The sequence below is a fragment of the Natrix helvetica genome (genome assembly GCF_964273705.1).
Source record: "Natrix helvetica genome assembly, chromosome: 14".
Classification (NCBI taxonomy): domain Eukaryota; kingdom Metazoa; phylum Chordata; class Lepidosauria; order Squamata; family Natricidae; genus Natrix; species Natrix helvetica.
The window spans coordinates 9506317-9520580 of record NC_138564.1 but is presented as its reverse complement, the minus strand read 5'-3'; the positions used below and the strand labels follow the sequence as shown (position 1 = coordinate 9520580).

The window sequence follows — 14264 nt, the reverse complement described above, 5'->3', positions numbered from 1 at the left end:
TTTAAATTGTAATGGTTCTTATTTATCTTTTTTTTTATAATTTGTAAGATGCCCGGAGTTGCCATTGGAGAGACGGGTGGCATAGAAATTGATAAATACATAAAAAATAAATGTATAAATACATGAATGATAAATAAACCTCTGGCCCTTCCTCTCATCATGAAAAGGGATCTCTGAACCGTTCTTTCTTTCTCTCTATGATTCCAACTGCTTTACACGTTTTTTTTTCGCTCAACACCACAACAAGAGGATTTCACTAACCTTCCCCCCTTCTTCCTAAAATTTAGCTCATCTGTTTTTCCAAACTGCATAATTTACTGCTTTTCATAAAGTACTAAAACTAATATTGAGAAGAATTAAGTTTGGTCTATTGCTTTTGGCCCTTCCCAACAGTTCCAGCTTCCCACGTGGCCCCTTGGGAAAATTAATGGCCCACCACCCCTGTTCTAAGGGGACCCAGGTTGAGAAAGATGAAGCTAGATAATGGGCATATTCTGAAAAATGGCTTGTTTTTCTCTACCTAAAATGCAGCTTCCTACATTAGATCATCAATTAGGCATGGCTCACGATCTGATTTAATTCATTCATTTAGCGCTGTTTTTTTTCCCCCAGTTCAGGAATTGTCCATTTCAAGCAAGCCAACGCTAAAAAGTTTGAAATGAGCATCCATTAAAAATATAATCCATCCTCGTGTTATGCTTGTCACTCTAACCTCTGCTCCATTATTTAAGATCCTCGTTTTTTAAAAAATCCAATTAAGGCTCCTGCTGATTAGTCAGGACAGGGCTGTGTTCATAGGCATTGGGGAAATATTCCATGAATTTAAAGCACCCAGATCAAGGGTTGAGGTATCTTTTCAGCTCTGTGTATAAGAGAGCAGGTGAGAGAAGGAGACGGACGGACACTATTGTTACTAAGGGGGAAAGCAATTTGAAATGGAGACCAATTTTCATGAAAATAAGTCCTCTTCGTTCAGGGAAAAAGCAGGGGAGGAGAGGAGGAGAGAGGAGAGGAGAAGGGAAGGGAAGAGAAGAAAAGAGAAAAGAAGAGAAAAGAAGAGAAGAGAAAAGAAAAGAAAAGAAAAGAAGAGAAAAGAGAAAAGTTTCTTTATTGGCCAAGTGTCATTGGACGCATAAGGAATTTGTCTCCAGTGCATAAGCTCTCAGTGTACATACAAATAACAAGGTAATATAATCATAATGAGGATGCCAATAAGAGAAGATAATAGGAAAGATGAGAAGGATAATAGCAAATCAGCTCTATTCCATAGGTGAATATCCATAGACATAAGACAGTTGTCAACTCGCAAAGCATCCCTGGTCTGCTCTTGAGTTGCCATAGGAAAACACTGGGGGGATATGGGAAATCGATGAAATGGCACCACAGCAAAAAGCAGGTGCACATTCCAGACTTATCTCTCTCAAGGCTGTATCCTGGGATTACTTACAGGCTGGAGGGGGGTGAATTCTACAACCTGGGAAATTGCCCCATTGGCGATGTGATTGATGACACACCTTGGGCGGAGGAGGGGGGAAACAGGATCATGATTGGGGCCGTAAATTACGTGGGGTCAGAGCTGGCTTCACTTGGGAACTTGCCGACATGAAGCTCCTAATAAATAACTGGATTTCTTTTGAAACTTGGCTCGAGGCTCATGATTGATCCGACCTCACATAATTTACAGCCCCAATCATGACCCTGTTTTTCCCCCTCCCCCTAGGGTGTGTCATCAATCACATTGTGCGAATTAGGTGTTCACCAGAGTGATAGCATGGGGGGTAGAAACTGTCTTTGTGTCTTAGTTATTTTGGCATGCAATTCCCTATAGTGGCATCCCGAGGAGAGGAGTTGAAACAGTTTATGTCCCTGATGTGAGGGGCTTACTTTCTCAGCCCTCTTTCTGACTAGGATATAGGTCCTCAATGGAAGACAGGCAGTGGGGTACATTTATTTCTCACTCTCTCCCTTGCCCCATTTCCCTCTGATTCCAGCACAAGGACCTTTGCTAAATTCCCACCAGGAAATCCAGCCATGCCTTCATGGCCAACGCAAAATAGATTCTAAAATCAACATTCACATACGGAGCTCTTACTCGTTCCTGGCTGTTGCTAAGACCGTACTTACTCAGGGGAGAGAAGTGATTAGGCATAGAGGGAGGTGCAATCCCAAATGATTTGGAGATGATATAAATACAGGTAGTCCTTGACTTACAACCATTCATTTAGTAATCATTGAAGAAATAGACTTATGAACGTGTTTTGTTCCATACGTACGGCTGCTGTCGCATCCCTATGGTTGCATGATCAACATTCGGACATTTGGCAACTGGCATGTATTTATGACAGTTGCACTGTTCCAGGGTCATGTGATCAACTTTTGTCAATCATCCAAGCCACTTCTGACAAGCAAAGTCAATGGGAGAAGCCAGATTTGCTTAATGACTCAACCCAACCCAACCCAACCCAGCCCAACACAACTCAACCCAGCCCAACCCAACCCAGTCCAACGGAATGAAACGAAACTAAACAAAGTGGAACTGAACTGAACTGAACTGAACTGAACTGAACTAAACTAAACTAAACTAAACTAAACTAAACTAAACTAAACTAAACTAAACTAAACTAAACTAAACTAAACAAAACAACTGCTGTGAGTCACTTAACTGTGGCAAGAAAAGAAAACTGACCAAAACTCACTTAACAGCTGTCTTGCTTAGGAATGGAAATCTTGGGCCCAACTGTGGTCCAACTGTAAGGCAAGGACTACCCATAGTGTAAAATGATTTTTGCATCCTACCTGTCCACCTGGACTTCGACATCTCTCATGGCCATCTTGGCTTCAGCGTTGCCATTGAGTTCTTTGCTGTCGTCCTTCAGAAGATCCAGAACGGGTTCAATCTCCTTGAGCAGTTCATTGTTCTCCACGCTGCCATTCAGGCAATGGTCAGGAATATCTTGGTTTCCTTTCATGGTGTCCTTGGCCACGTTGCTGGCTACCATGCCGTTGATGTGCACCAGGTTTTCTCCCCCTTGCCCATTCTCCCGGGCACACCGGGAGCTGACGGAGCCACCCATGCTCTGCTCTTCCCCTTGCGTCTTGTCTTTGGTGCAGATGCTAGGAGAAGACGCCTGATCACTTACTGTTGGCGTCCCACACAGAGGTCTGGTGACTCGGATGGTCTTTGGTGTCCCGTCTCCAGCAAAGGTTGTCTCTAGGTGAGTGGTGAAGCCCTCTGGGCCTCTTAAGATGAGAACAACGTAAGTTTCCGAAGCGATGCTTCTAAGGACTCCTAAGGCCGCGTCATAGTTCATATCAACCAGGGGCTTCCCATTGACCGCGAGGATAATATCTCCCGTCTGAATAAGGCCACTTTGTTCTGCTGCCCCTCCTCGGATCAAGTCAGAGATGATCACGGGGGGCTTGTTGACACGTTCCTTCACCAGGAACCCAAGGCCGCCCACTTTCCGCTTGAAGAGCCTCACCGAGATTACATTTGGCTGAATCTGTTGGACACTGAATACATTCTCTTCCATTGTAGTCCTGAAATCATCCAGAACAGGAGCTCACAGTTTAGAGATGGACTCTCAGTTAGTCCACGGCTGAGCCACCGGCCTCTAATGAGCAAGAGAGAGACAGAGTAGAAGGTTTAAATATCTGTTTGCAAGATGGGAAAAGATGGCCTTCTTTGGGGGAGCGTCGCCTTTGGATAAAAGATAAATGCGTAGATCATGCAGCCGTCTCTGAAGATCTGCTCCAGCTCGTTTTCATTCCCTAGAAGGCAACAAAGCCATCCGTCCTAGATGAAATGAACATCTTTTGGCTCAACAGATGACTGGAGAAGACGCCAAGCCTTCTTCGGTGTCTGAGGACATGGGATTTGCTTCACATCTTCTTTGCCTACAGAGAGAGGGTGGGAGGAAGAGAGCGAAAAATAAAAGCATCAGACTGGCTTAGACGTTCGAGATGGGCAAAATATGCTAAACGGAGAACATCTAAAAGTCTTGTTGTGAAATTGTTGAAAGTCACAAGTTTGTGGAGAAGTATAAGAAGACCTCGTCCCCATGTGGTCTGTCTCTCGGCCCTAATTTTATTTTCAATCTGCATAACTTTAATGTTTTAATTTGACCACCTCCCTGTATTACAATCTCTGCACAAGAACTGGAGGTCGTCCGTGACTTCGTGTACCTCGGCTCAACTATCGCGGACAGTCTCTCTTTCGATACTGAGCGGAACAAACGTATTGGTAAAGAGGCCACCACAAGAAGGACTAGGGGAGACATGATAGCAGTGTTCCAATATCTCAGGGGTTGCCCCAAAGAAGAGGGAGTCAAACTGTTCTCCAAGGTGCCTGAGGGTAGAACAAGATGCTATGGGTGGAAACTAATCAAGGAGAGAAGCAACATAGAATTGAGGAGAAATTTCCTGACAGTGAGAACAATTAATCAGTGGAACAGAAGTTGCCTCCAGAAGTTGTGAATGCCCCAACACTGGAAGTCTTTAAGAAGATGTTGAATAGCCATTTGTCTGAAACAGTATACGGTTTCCTGCCTAGGCAGGGGGTTGGACTAGAAGACCTCCAAGGTACCTTCCAACTCTGCTACTGTATTTGTATTTTCCAGGCTCACAAAGAGAGCATGGCTTAATAAGAAGCTGACGGAACATACAAGGATCCAGGTCTATAGAGCTGCGTCCTGCAGTGAGGCTGGGACCCTCAGGAGAAGAAAGTTGGGCACCTTTCATATGCGCCGTCTCTGATGTATTCTTGGCATCGCCAGAGGGGACACACAAAGAGCGCTCTGTGGGAACATGTGCCACCGCCAGCTGCTTTTCTGGTTTCCGGCACGCACATGTATGCTAGCCAGCTGGTCTAGCAGGTACCGGAACACCAGAAAACGACCTGAAAATGGCCCTAAAAATGCCCTGAAAATGGCCCTAAAAATGCCCTGAAAATGGCACTAAAATACCCTGGAAAACAGCCCACGGCCCACAAAATGCATGGAAAAGATTCAAAAATTCGTTATTTTTCATTTGAATAATATTGCTTATCGTGGTGTTTTGTTTTGTGTTTTGTTTTTACTATTTTTGAGGTCACTTCTAAGCTTTTGAGGTCAGTTTTGTAGGCTCAGCGGTGGGTATCGGTAATTGTAATAAATAATAATTAGAACGAGCCTTGGAAAATAACAGTGGGATTTCAATGCAAAAACCTTGTGAGCTAATTAGCAGATACTGTGTAAAGAACAATAGGAAATCTGGGCCAACATAATGTTTGACTGAACAGGAGATGTGGTTATTAATTTTCACATTTAAAAGAAATGTACAAAGTTTGAGGCATGATTTGCTTCGGGGGAAAATAACAGTAGAGGATTAAATTTTAAAAAGATGGAATACAGAATAACAGAGTTGGAAGGGACTTTGGAGGTCTTCTAGTCCAACCCCCTGCTCAGGCAAGAAACCCTACACCACTTCAGACAAATGGTTAAAAACTTCTTAAAAACTTCCAGTCTTGAAGCATTCACAGCTTCTGGAGGCAAGTTGCTCCAATTGGTTAATTGTCAGGAAATTTCTCCTTGGTTCTAAGTTGCTTCTCTCCTTGATTTAGAATAGAATAGAATAACAGAGTTGGAAGGGACCTTGGAGGTCTTCTAGTCCAACCCTCTGCTTAGGCAGGAAACCCTACACCACTTCAGACAAATAGATATCCAACAACATCTTAAAAAGGTCCGGTGTTGGAGCATTCACAACTTCTGGAGGCAAGTTGTTCCACTGATTAATTCTTCTAACTGCCAGGATATTTCTCCTTTAAAATTTGAGGCTGTATCTCTTTTTGATAATCTTCCATCGTTTGTCCTTGATGGTACATTCCAATCTCTTACTCTATTTATTTGCATTCTCCTTTTCTACTCAATGTCATCAGGACATGGAACCTGTTGGTGAAACATCAGTCTGAAAATGTCCAAGCTCAGAGGACACCAAGAATCCATCACAAAAACAGCTCTTGGATGGGGGTATTTCTATCTACAACGTGGATTTAATTAGGAACCTCTCAATAATCAAGAGCATTTGGGGTGGTGGTGGTGGTGGTGGGAGAAACCTATATTGGGTTGGATGCATTCTCTCTACCATGAAGAAATTGTTGGAGTTCATCCCATCCACCTGTTCCCATGGAAGTTTCTTTCTTTTCCATGTTAACTTAGAAAGAGAGAGACAGAGACAGAGACAGAGAGAGGGAGAGAGAGAGAGACAGACAGACAGACAGAGAAACACACACACAGAGTGAGAGAGACACAGAGAGAGGCAGACAGAGAGAGAGGCAGACAGAGAGAGAGACAGAGAGAGAGACACACACACACACAGAGGAGAGAGACAGACAGACAGACACACACACACACACACACAGAGGCAGAGAAAGGAGAGACAAACAGATAGACAGAGAAAGAGAAATGAGAGAGAGAGAGAAAGAGAGACAGGGAGACACACACACACACAGAGTGAGAGAGACACAGAGAGAGGCAGACAGAGAGAGAGAGACATACAGAGAAAGACAGAGAGAGACACACACACAGAGTGTGAGAGAGGAGAGAGACAGACAGATAGACAGAGACACACACACACATAGACATACACACACACACACACACAGAGGCAGAGAAAGGAGAGACAGACAGATAGACAGAGAAAGAGAGATGAGAGAGAGGCAGATAGAGAGAGAGACACACACACAGAGAGACCGATAAGACAGACAGAGACAGACAGAGAGAATGAGTAACTCTTCTCCTTCAAGGAAGCATGTTTTTTACCTATTCCCTAACAATAGCTTCAGGCATATGGCCTCTTCTGAATAAAGAATCCTTCCTTGCCTGTCTTTTCCCTGACATCTGCTTGGTTTAAAAAAGAGGGAGAGAGAGAGAGAAGGAGAGAGAGAGAGAGAGAGAAAGAAAGTTTTCTAGCAATCTGACATGTGATGGTCTCTAATAGGGCTGCATCCCGGGCGAAAAGTGTTGACGAGCAAGTGTTTTTTGATTTGTGGCTGGCTGACCCGTTCATTCCCACACTAGGCTGGCTGATCAGGAAGAATATCTGATCGATTTGCCCATTAATTGGAATGGCTAACAAGGCAGGTAGGCAGGAAGGAAGACGGGAGGGGCTCCTCTCTCTGGGTACTCGGGAGGAATTGGACCAACTATCTTGACGCCTATGGAAGGGGGCATCTATTGGGGAGGAGGATGCCAGACGGACGTGAAGGAAGAGGGAGGGCTTTGGATGGTCAACTTGAGGGTGGGATCTTGGGTGGTTCCTGTGTCCACATCAGACCTGCTACTGATGTGGACAGGAAGATGTTGCTCAGTGGGGGTTGAACTGGCATGGGACTCATTAGAACATCCTTTCTCAACGTCAGCAATTTTCAGCGGTATGGACTTCGACTCCCAGAATTCCCCAGCCAACATAAAAAAAAAAAAAACAACAACCCTGAAACAGATCAACATTTAGCCAAACAAGCCCAACCTGATAAAATATGATTAAATTTATGAAGCCACAAAACAAAAGATAAACCAACAAATACATGAGAGGAGATTAAGACAAAAGATCTATCTTCCATCTATCTGTCCATCCATCTGTCTATCTATCATCTACCTTGACTGGCTTTGAGTAAAAGCTGGACAAGCTTCCACCATCTGGATTTCAGATAACTTCCAGAATTTGGAAGAGTTCCGCTTATCACGAAGTCCGATTTGGACATCCTGAAGTACCGGGTTGGAAGATAAGAGCCTCATTTCTAGAATTGGTTGAAAGCGAGAGTGAGGTAAATCCCATGTGTGAAATAGACATTGGCAGATTTGATGCTCAATCGGTCTTCTATTTCCATATGAAAGAAGAAGCTGTCAACATTTAAAAAAAAAAATCTACTGACAGTTTCCATAACGAACTGAAACTCCAAACCGTAAGGCTGGATGATATTATGGGAGGCGTATAATTTCCTACCATTTGTCAGTCAAATGTGAATTTAGACTCTAATAAGCAATCTTCGTTCTTAAAAAAAAGACTTAATAAACTCAACTCACCTTTGCCAGTGATAGCATTCATCATGCAATGCCCCAAAGGCATAAAAATGGTTTAAACAATTAAAAAAATGCTCTTATCGGGTTTGATGACTGCCTTGTTGTATTGCCAGAAGTTGCATCTAATATTTGGGGGGAATTTTCTGAGCCACTGCTCTGGTTTCTTTCGTGAGAAAGAACAGTGGAAAAATGAAATTATTCACAGCAACAGGAATAAGAATGACAACTTAGAAGATGCACGAGGATTGGATTTCAGAGGGGAAATCTTGGTGGTTTGCAAACCAGAGTTTATGCCGCATCCATCCCAAGCTGACTGTAGCTTATTAAAGAAAGCAAAATGACTTAGCACAAAATGAAAACCAAACTTACATCGTACGCAATTCATACAAGACAAACTGCCAGGGCAGCTGTGAGTCATATATATGCTCCTGGACAAAAGTGACAACTATTACCTGGATGGCAATTAATTAATGTTTGCCGTTCACATTCATCACTTCCACTTATTTCACACAACTTTCCAGTACAGTTGCAAGCAGGTTTAGAAAGAAAGGAAAAAAGAAAGAAGGAAGGAAGGAAAGAGAAGAGAGTGGGTGGAAAAAAGGAAGAGGGGGAGGGAGGGGGAAAGAAAAAAGAAGGAAGGAAGGAAGGAAGGAAGGAAGGAAGGAGAAGAGAGTGTGAGGAAGGAAGAGGGGAGGGTGAAAGAAAGAAAGAAGGAAGGAAGGAAGGAAGGAGAAGAGAGTGGGAGGAAGGAAGGAAGATGGGGAGGGAGAAAGAATGAAAGAAGGAAGGAAGGAGAAGAGAGTGGGAGGAAGGAAGGAAGAAGAAGAGAGTGGGAGGAAGGAAGGAAGAGGGGGAGGGAGGGTGAAAGAAAGAAGGAAGGAAGGAAGGAAGGAAGGAAGGAGAAGAGAGTGGGTGGAAGGAAGGAAGAAGAGAGTGAGAGGAGGGAAGGAAGAGGGGGAGGGAGGGTGAAAGAAAGAAAGAATAAATTAATGAATGAATGCTTGTACTCTGTAGTATTTCAGGTGGAGAAAAAAGAATAAGTTTGTGAGCTCTAAGATTAAAAAAATGCAGTTATAATTTATGATTGTGATGATTAGGAAAAAAAACAGATATCAGAAAAAAGTGAGCTTTTTCTGTAATTGTAGATGAAGAGATAATTTACAAGGTATGCTCCCCTCCCCCTCCCCCAATAGCATTTGGTTTGATTTAATTTATTCTGGACAGTAATAAGCAGAAGCCGGTTTTTAATTTCCTTTTACTTCACCAAATGCTTTCATATGTTATAAACAAACATCCTTAGCCTGCTGTGTTTATTCTGGAAATGAAAGTTGTAAATTGATAGCGAGAGGGGGTGAAAGTACTAATTACCTTAGGCTGCACTCTGGGGATTTAAAATGCTTTAACATGGGATTGAGACTTTTGCAAGGAATTCAGCCCACGCCAGCCACCTCATCCCAACTCAAGTTCAAGCATTAGAACGTAAACTATTAGAACTTAGAACGGATGACCGTTCAGGGTGCAAATTGCTTGCAGCTCTAACGTAATTCAGCTATACAACTGGATCTTGAAAAACTCAAAATTGCAACCCTGAAATATTCCAAAGGAGATCTGCAAAAGCGCTAGAGGGAAAAAAAAGATGTTGCAAGTACAGAGCACTTTTTTTTTTTGAAACAAATCGTTCTCTTAGCCTCACTGCACAACTTAATCCTACAGGTAAATCCCCTCTCAGTGACTGACTTGTTCAGGGACAGTTACGAGGGTGATGAAAAAGTAACTTTGCGGCCAAGCCTCGCTTTTACAACCACTTTGCAAGTCTGTAAAGCAAAGGAAAGCTGAAATCAAGATTGTTAAGTACAGTCGTGGTTTCACTTAGCAACTGCTTCACTTAACAATCAAGTTGCCAGTCCCCCATCGTGGTTGTTAAAAAAAAGAACTACCTGTAAATGTTAGTGCAGAATAACTTGCGACCGTCTGGAACCAAATGGATATTCTCAGAAGGAATGGTAAAACTCCAGAACTTGTGAATTCTCCAACGCTGGAAGTTTTTAAGAAGGATCCCACTGATTCTCTGAATGCAGAGGGTTTGCCTAGAACAAGGGTCGACAATCTGGAGCTTTGGAGCCGCATGTGACACATTCCTCCCTCTGCTGCGGCTCCCTGTCGCCAGTCAGCACCACAATTTTCGGAGCTTCCGGATTGGGGGGAAGCAGGGCATGCCAGAAGGAGACTCTATGGCAAGGGGCAGGTTTTCCGGTCAGCTCCACAATTGATAGGGCTTTCGGTTAGGACAGGTAGAGGAAAAAGGACGCCGTTCGGGGATGGTGGTGAGCATGCCATCCCTACGAGTTCGGAGGCCCAATCGGCATTTCTACTACCAGTTCCACCGAACCAGTGCGAACCGGTAGGAACTCACTTCTGGTTTGCAAGCCTGACACTTGGAAACCTACAGAGCTACAAATCTATCAGCCCTACCTCTCTCCCTGCCACAGAGATGGGATCGGACCAGTTCGGCCGAGTAGGTAGTAATGTGGCCTGCCACGCCCCCCCCCCAACTGATTCTCTCGGCGGCACGGTAGGCGTCGCCATCTCTTTTCTTTTTGCTTCTGCGCATGCGCACTCCTCCCAAAGTCAACCTTTTCTCCTTTTCCCATCCATCTTATCACTCTGATGGCATCCATTTTCACGAGCCAGATTTAAAATGCTCCCTATTGTCTCGCTTAATCAGTTTGCACGGGATTTACGCCGGTAGACAAAGAGCCCCCGTCCCCGCCCCCGTCCCCGAGGCTGATGGATTTATGCCACTTTAATTTCTTCCTCTGCTTTTCTTTTCTTTTTTTTTTAAAAAGAAAGCAAACTGAGCAGATCCAACAAAAAGGGTCATCTAAATTTGAAAATGAGGATGGCAAGAATGACCTCTAGATGGCCATCTGTCCTTCGGCTTGGTTTTAAAAGAAACTCAAGAGATACGATGCCTTGGAGATTTATCCGTAGTAAGGATGCTTTGACTTCTGTTTTTCTTTTAAAGTTCTATCTTCTGATTTGGCCAGAACATGCGCTCCGGCTGCTCTCAGCATCAGAAATCCATTTTTCCACGGATGTTTTTCTTATCAATCACCGTAATGAAAGGGTGGGAAGGTGGTCATAAGTCAAAGACCGCCTGTGAAAGGCTGTTGTCAGGCCTGCAGCCATATTTTCTGGTGGATCTTAGGCCTGCCGCACTTTCTATTATTCTACTATGCAATTTCTATTGTGGGGAAATGGGATTGTGCGGAGTTGGATGATATGTAGCCATAACAAAATTCTTTCTAGAAAGCCAAGGTCATCCTATGTCTTTGCACCTCTGCATCTGACTGGAACTGGATGGGTGGAAGCTGCCAGCATGGCAGTGGGAGATTGGACCATGGGATGGACTGGTGGGTGTGGGGGCAAGATCTTGAACTTTCAAGTGGGTGGGGAAAACCAGGAAGCTTTCAGATTTGGGTTTTCCCAGATGTGCCAACATGGCTCTCTTCATAAATTGGAACTTTGAGGAATGCTTTGCCTCGGACTCTCATTTAATTTTGGATGCTATTTGGAGCTGTTTGAAATGCTACGTTGATGTGCAGAATAGCTTGAGACAAGTTGAACTGCCCTACAGATGGCTCTTGACTTACAACCATGTTTTTAGTATTTGAGAGGAGGGGTAAACTTATTTTCCAAAGCACCAGAGGGCAGGTTGGAAATTAATCAAAGAGAGAAGCAACCTGGAATTAAGGAGAAACTTCCTAACAGTGAGGATAATTAATCAGTGGAACAGAAGTTGCCTTCAAAAATCGTGAACATTTCATCACTGGATGCTTTTAAGAAGACACGAGACCGTCGCTTCTCTGAGATGGTATAGGTTCTCCTGCTTGAGCAGGGGGTTGGACTAGAAGATCTCCAAGGCCCCTTCCAGCTCTATTTTGATTAACATTGATTAATCCATTTAACAGATTGGAACAAAGTGGTGAAAATTACAAAATACAAAGACCTACGAAGAGAAATACAGTGGCAAAAGCAACCAGAAGTACTACCAATAGTAATAGACACCTTGGGTGCAATCCCAAAACAGCTGGAGCACCACTTGAACACTGTCGGCATTGACAAACTCACTATCAGTCAATTGCAAAAGGCGGCTTTACTCAGAATATCTTCCATCCTGCGATGATATTTGTAACACCGCTGAACATCCAGACCTGCCTATTCCAGGTCCATGGAAAGAACTCGATTGGTGGACAAAAATGCCAAACCTGGTCTGAACATCTCGCTGACTGTACGGTGAACCAAAATGACAACCATCGGCATTGACAACATCCCCATCAGTCAATTGCAAAAGATAGATTTACTTGGAATAGCTGACGCCCTGTAACAATACTTTTAGCACTATCAAATGACAACATTTGCCTTATCTCGGGTTCTTGGGGAGGACTTGAGAGTTGGATAAAAAGCCAACTTCAGTCTTAAACATCTGGCTGACTGTACGATGAACCATTCAAGACACCAGGGTTTAAATATGCATGAATTTGAATAAATAATTGACTCCATCCCTAAGTTGAGATTCAGCTGGGAATTCTTTTTTTTTTAAAGGTACACTTATTTCTAGCGGTGTCTCTGTATCTACAGAGAGATTTTAAAATTTCACCTGCACGTAAAGGGAGGGGAAGTTTGCAATCTGCATTCGCCCTAGAAAGGAATGTTATGGAAATCATTTTAGCCAGGTTGGATTTTCTTGTAGAAAATGTGACTTGTTCTTAATAAATAGAACGTAGAAGAAATTTGTTTGATTGGCATTTTAATCAGAATCGATCTAATTCACACGCCCCTAGTCAACACACAAACTGGAATACAGGTTTTTTGAGAGCGTGTCGTTTTTCAGTTGCTACAAGTCTTGTCGCCTCAAAAAGGACGGACATTCAGGAAAATGTGCATGAAAAAAGGAAATGCCCATAAAAACCGGGCATGGGAAAACTTTACGCAAAGCTGGAGAAATATTAGGGGAAAGCGCCCACAAATAGTTGAATATTAGGGAAACAGACGCAAAAAGCATGCTGCTTCTTGTTCTCGCCAACTGATGCAGAGATCAGATGAAATGGTGTTAAAAAAACAGAAATGGGATAAATGGAATTCATTTTAAATTCATCCATTTGTATAGAGCTACTGTCAAAAGGGAGGGACGTGGTGGCTCAGAGGCTAAGACGCTGAGCTTGTCGATCAGAAAGGTTGGCAGTTCGGTGGTTCGAATCCTAGCGCAGCATAACGGAGTGAGCTCCCATTACTTGTCCCAGCTTCGCCAACCTAGCAGTTCGAAAGCAGGTAAAAAATGCAAGTAGACAAATAGGGACCACCTTTGGTGGGAAGGGAACAGCGTTCCGTGCGCCTTCGACGTTGAGTCATGCTGGCCACATGACCACGGAGACGTCTTCGGACAGTGTTGGCTCTTCGGCTTTGAAAGGGAGATGAGCACCGCCCCCTAGAGTCGGGAACGACTAGCACATATGTGCAAGGGGAACCTTTACCTTTACTATCCAAAGGGGTGGGGGGAATCTGATGGACTTTGAGAAAGTAGGATCATTCATTATTACGGGAAATGGAAAGAAATGAAGGTTCTTGCAAGCATTTAAAATATTTCCCAATTTTCTTTTTCCGGGGTGGGTGGGTTTGCTTTAAAATATAAACCGCAGGAGGAATTTTGAATCCATGTAGATGTGTTTTGGCAGAGTTCCACTGTAAGATAAGGCATTCAAATCCCCACCAGATCATGAAACCTCTGGGGTGACTTTAGCTAATCTTGCTCTAAGCTCTCTTACTGGGTTACTAGAAGGAAGAACAAAAGGAGGGAAAAAAACCAACCAGGGGTATAAAGCTTACCTGGGCTTTATATAATTCTGGCTGTAGCGCTTTCAAAATAATATAACAGAACTAGAAATGAGGAATCAGAAAGATTATGGGAGCAGCTGTCTTTCAAAGCAAAATCTATAGCAATGGGGGCAATATATGTGTGTGTGAGAGAGTGGGGGGGAGAGAAAGAGGAAGAGAAAGAAAGAAAGAGAGAGAAAGGGAAATAGAGTGGGATAGAGAAAAAGAGAAAGAGAAGAAAGAGAGGGAAAGAAAAAGAAAGAGGGATAAAAAGAGAAGGAGGAAGAGAGGGAGGAAGAGAGAAAAAGAGAAAAAAGGAAAGAGAGAGAGAGA

General features: G+C 43.5%; 2 protein-coding genes across 3 annotated transcripts in view; one reads left to right on the top strand and one right to left on the bottom strand.

Moving 5' to 3' along the window:
* RNFT2 (ring finger protein, transmembrane 2) overlaps positions 1-13437 on the top strand; it is a 241700-nt gene extending 228263 nt beyond the window's left edge. Inside the window, 1 exon segment of the mRNA XM_081966523.1 lies at positions 13389-13437. The gene's annotated coding sequence lies outside the window, so the exon portion shown is untranslated.
* NOS1 (nitric oxide synthase 1) overlaps positions 1-14264 on the bottom strand; it is a gene marked incomplete at its 3' end in the record, with an annotated part of 180174 nt that overhangs the window by 86501 nt on the left and 79409 nt on the right. For both annotated transcript variants that reach the window (XM_081966841.1, XM_081966843.1), the window contains one exon: positions 2797-3897. In XM_081966841.1, coding sequence (XP_081822967.1) covers positions 2797-3533 — 737 coding nt within the window. In that variant the 5' untranslated portion in view covers positions 3534-3897. The remainder of the gene's footprint in view (positions 1-2796; positions 3898-14264) is intronic.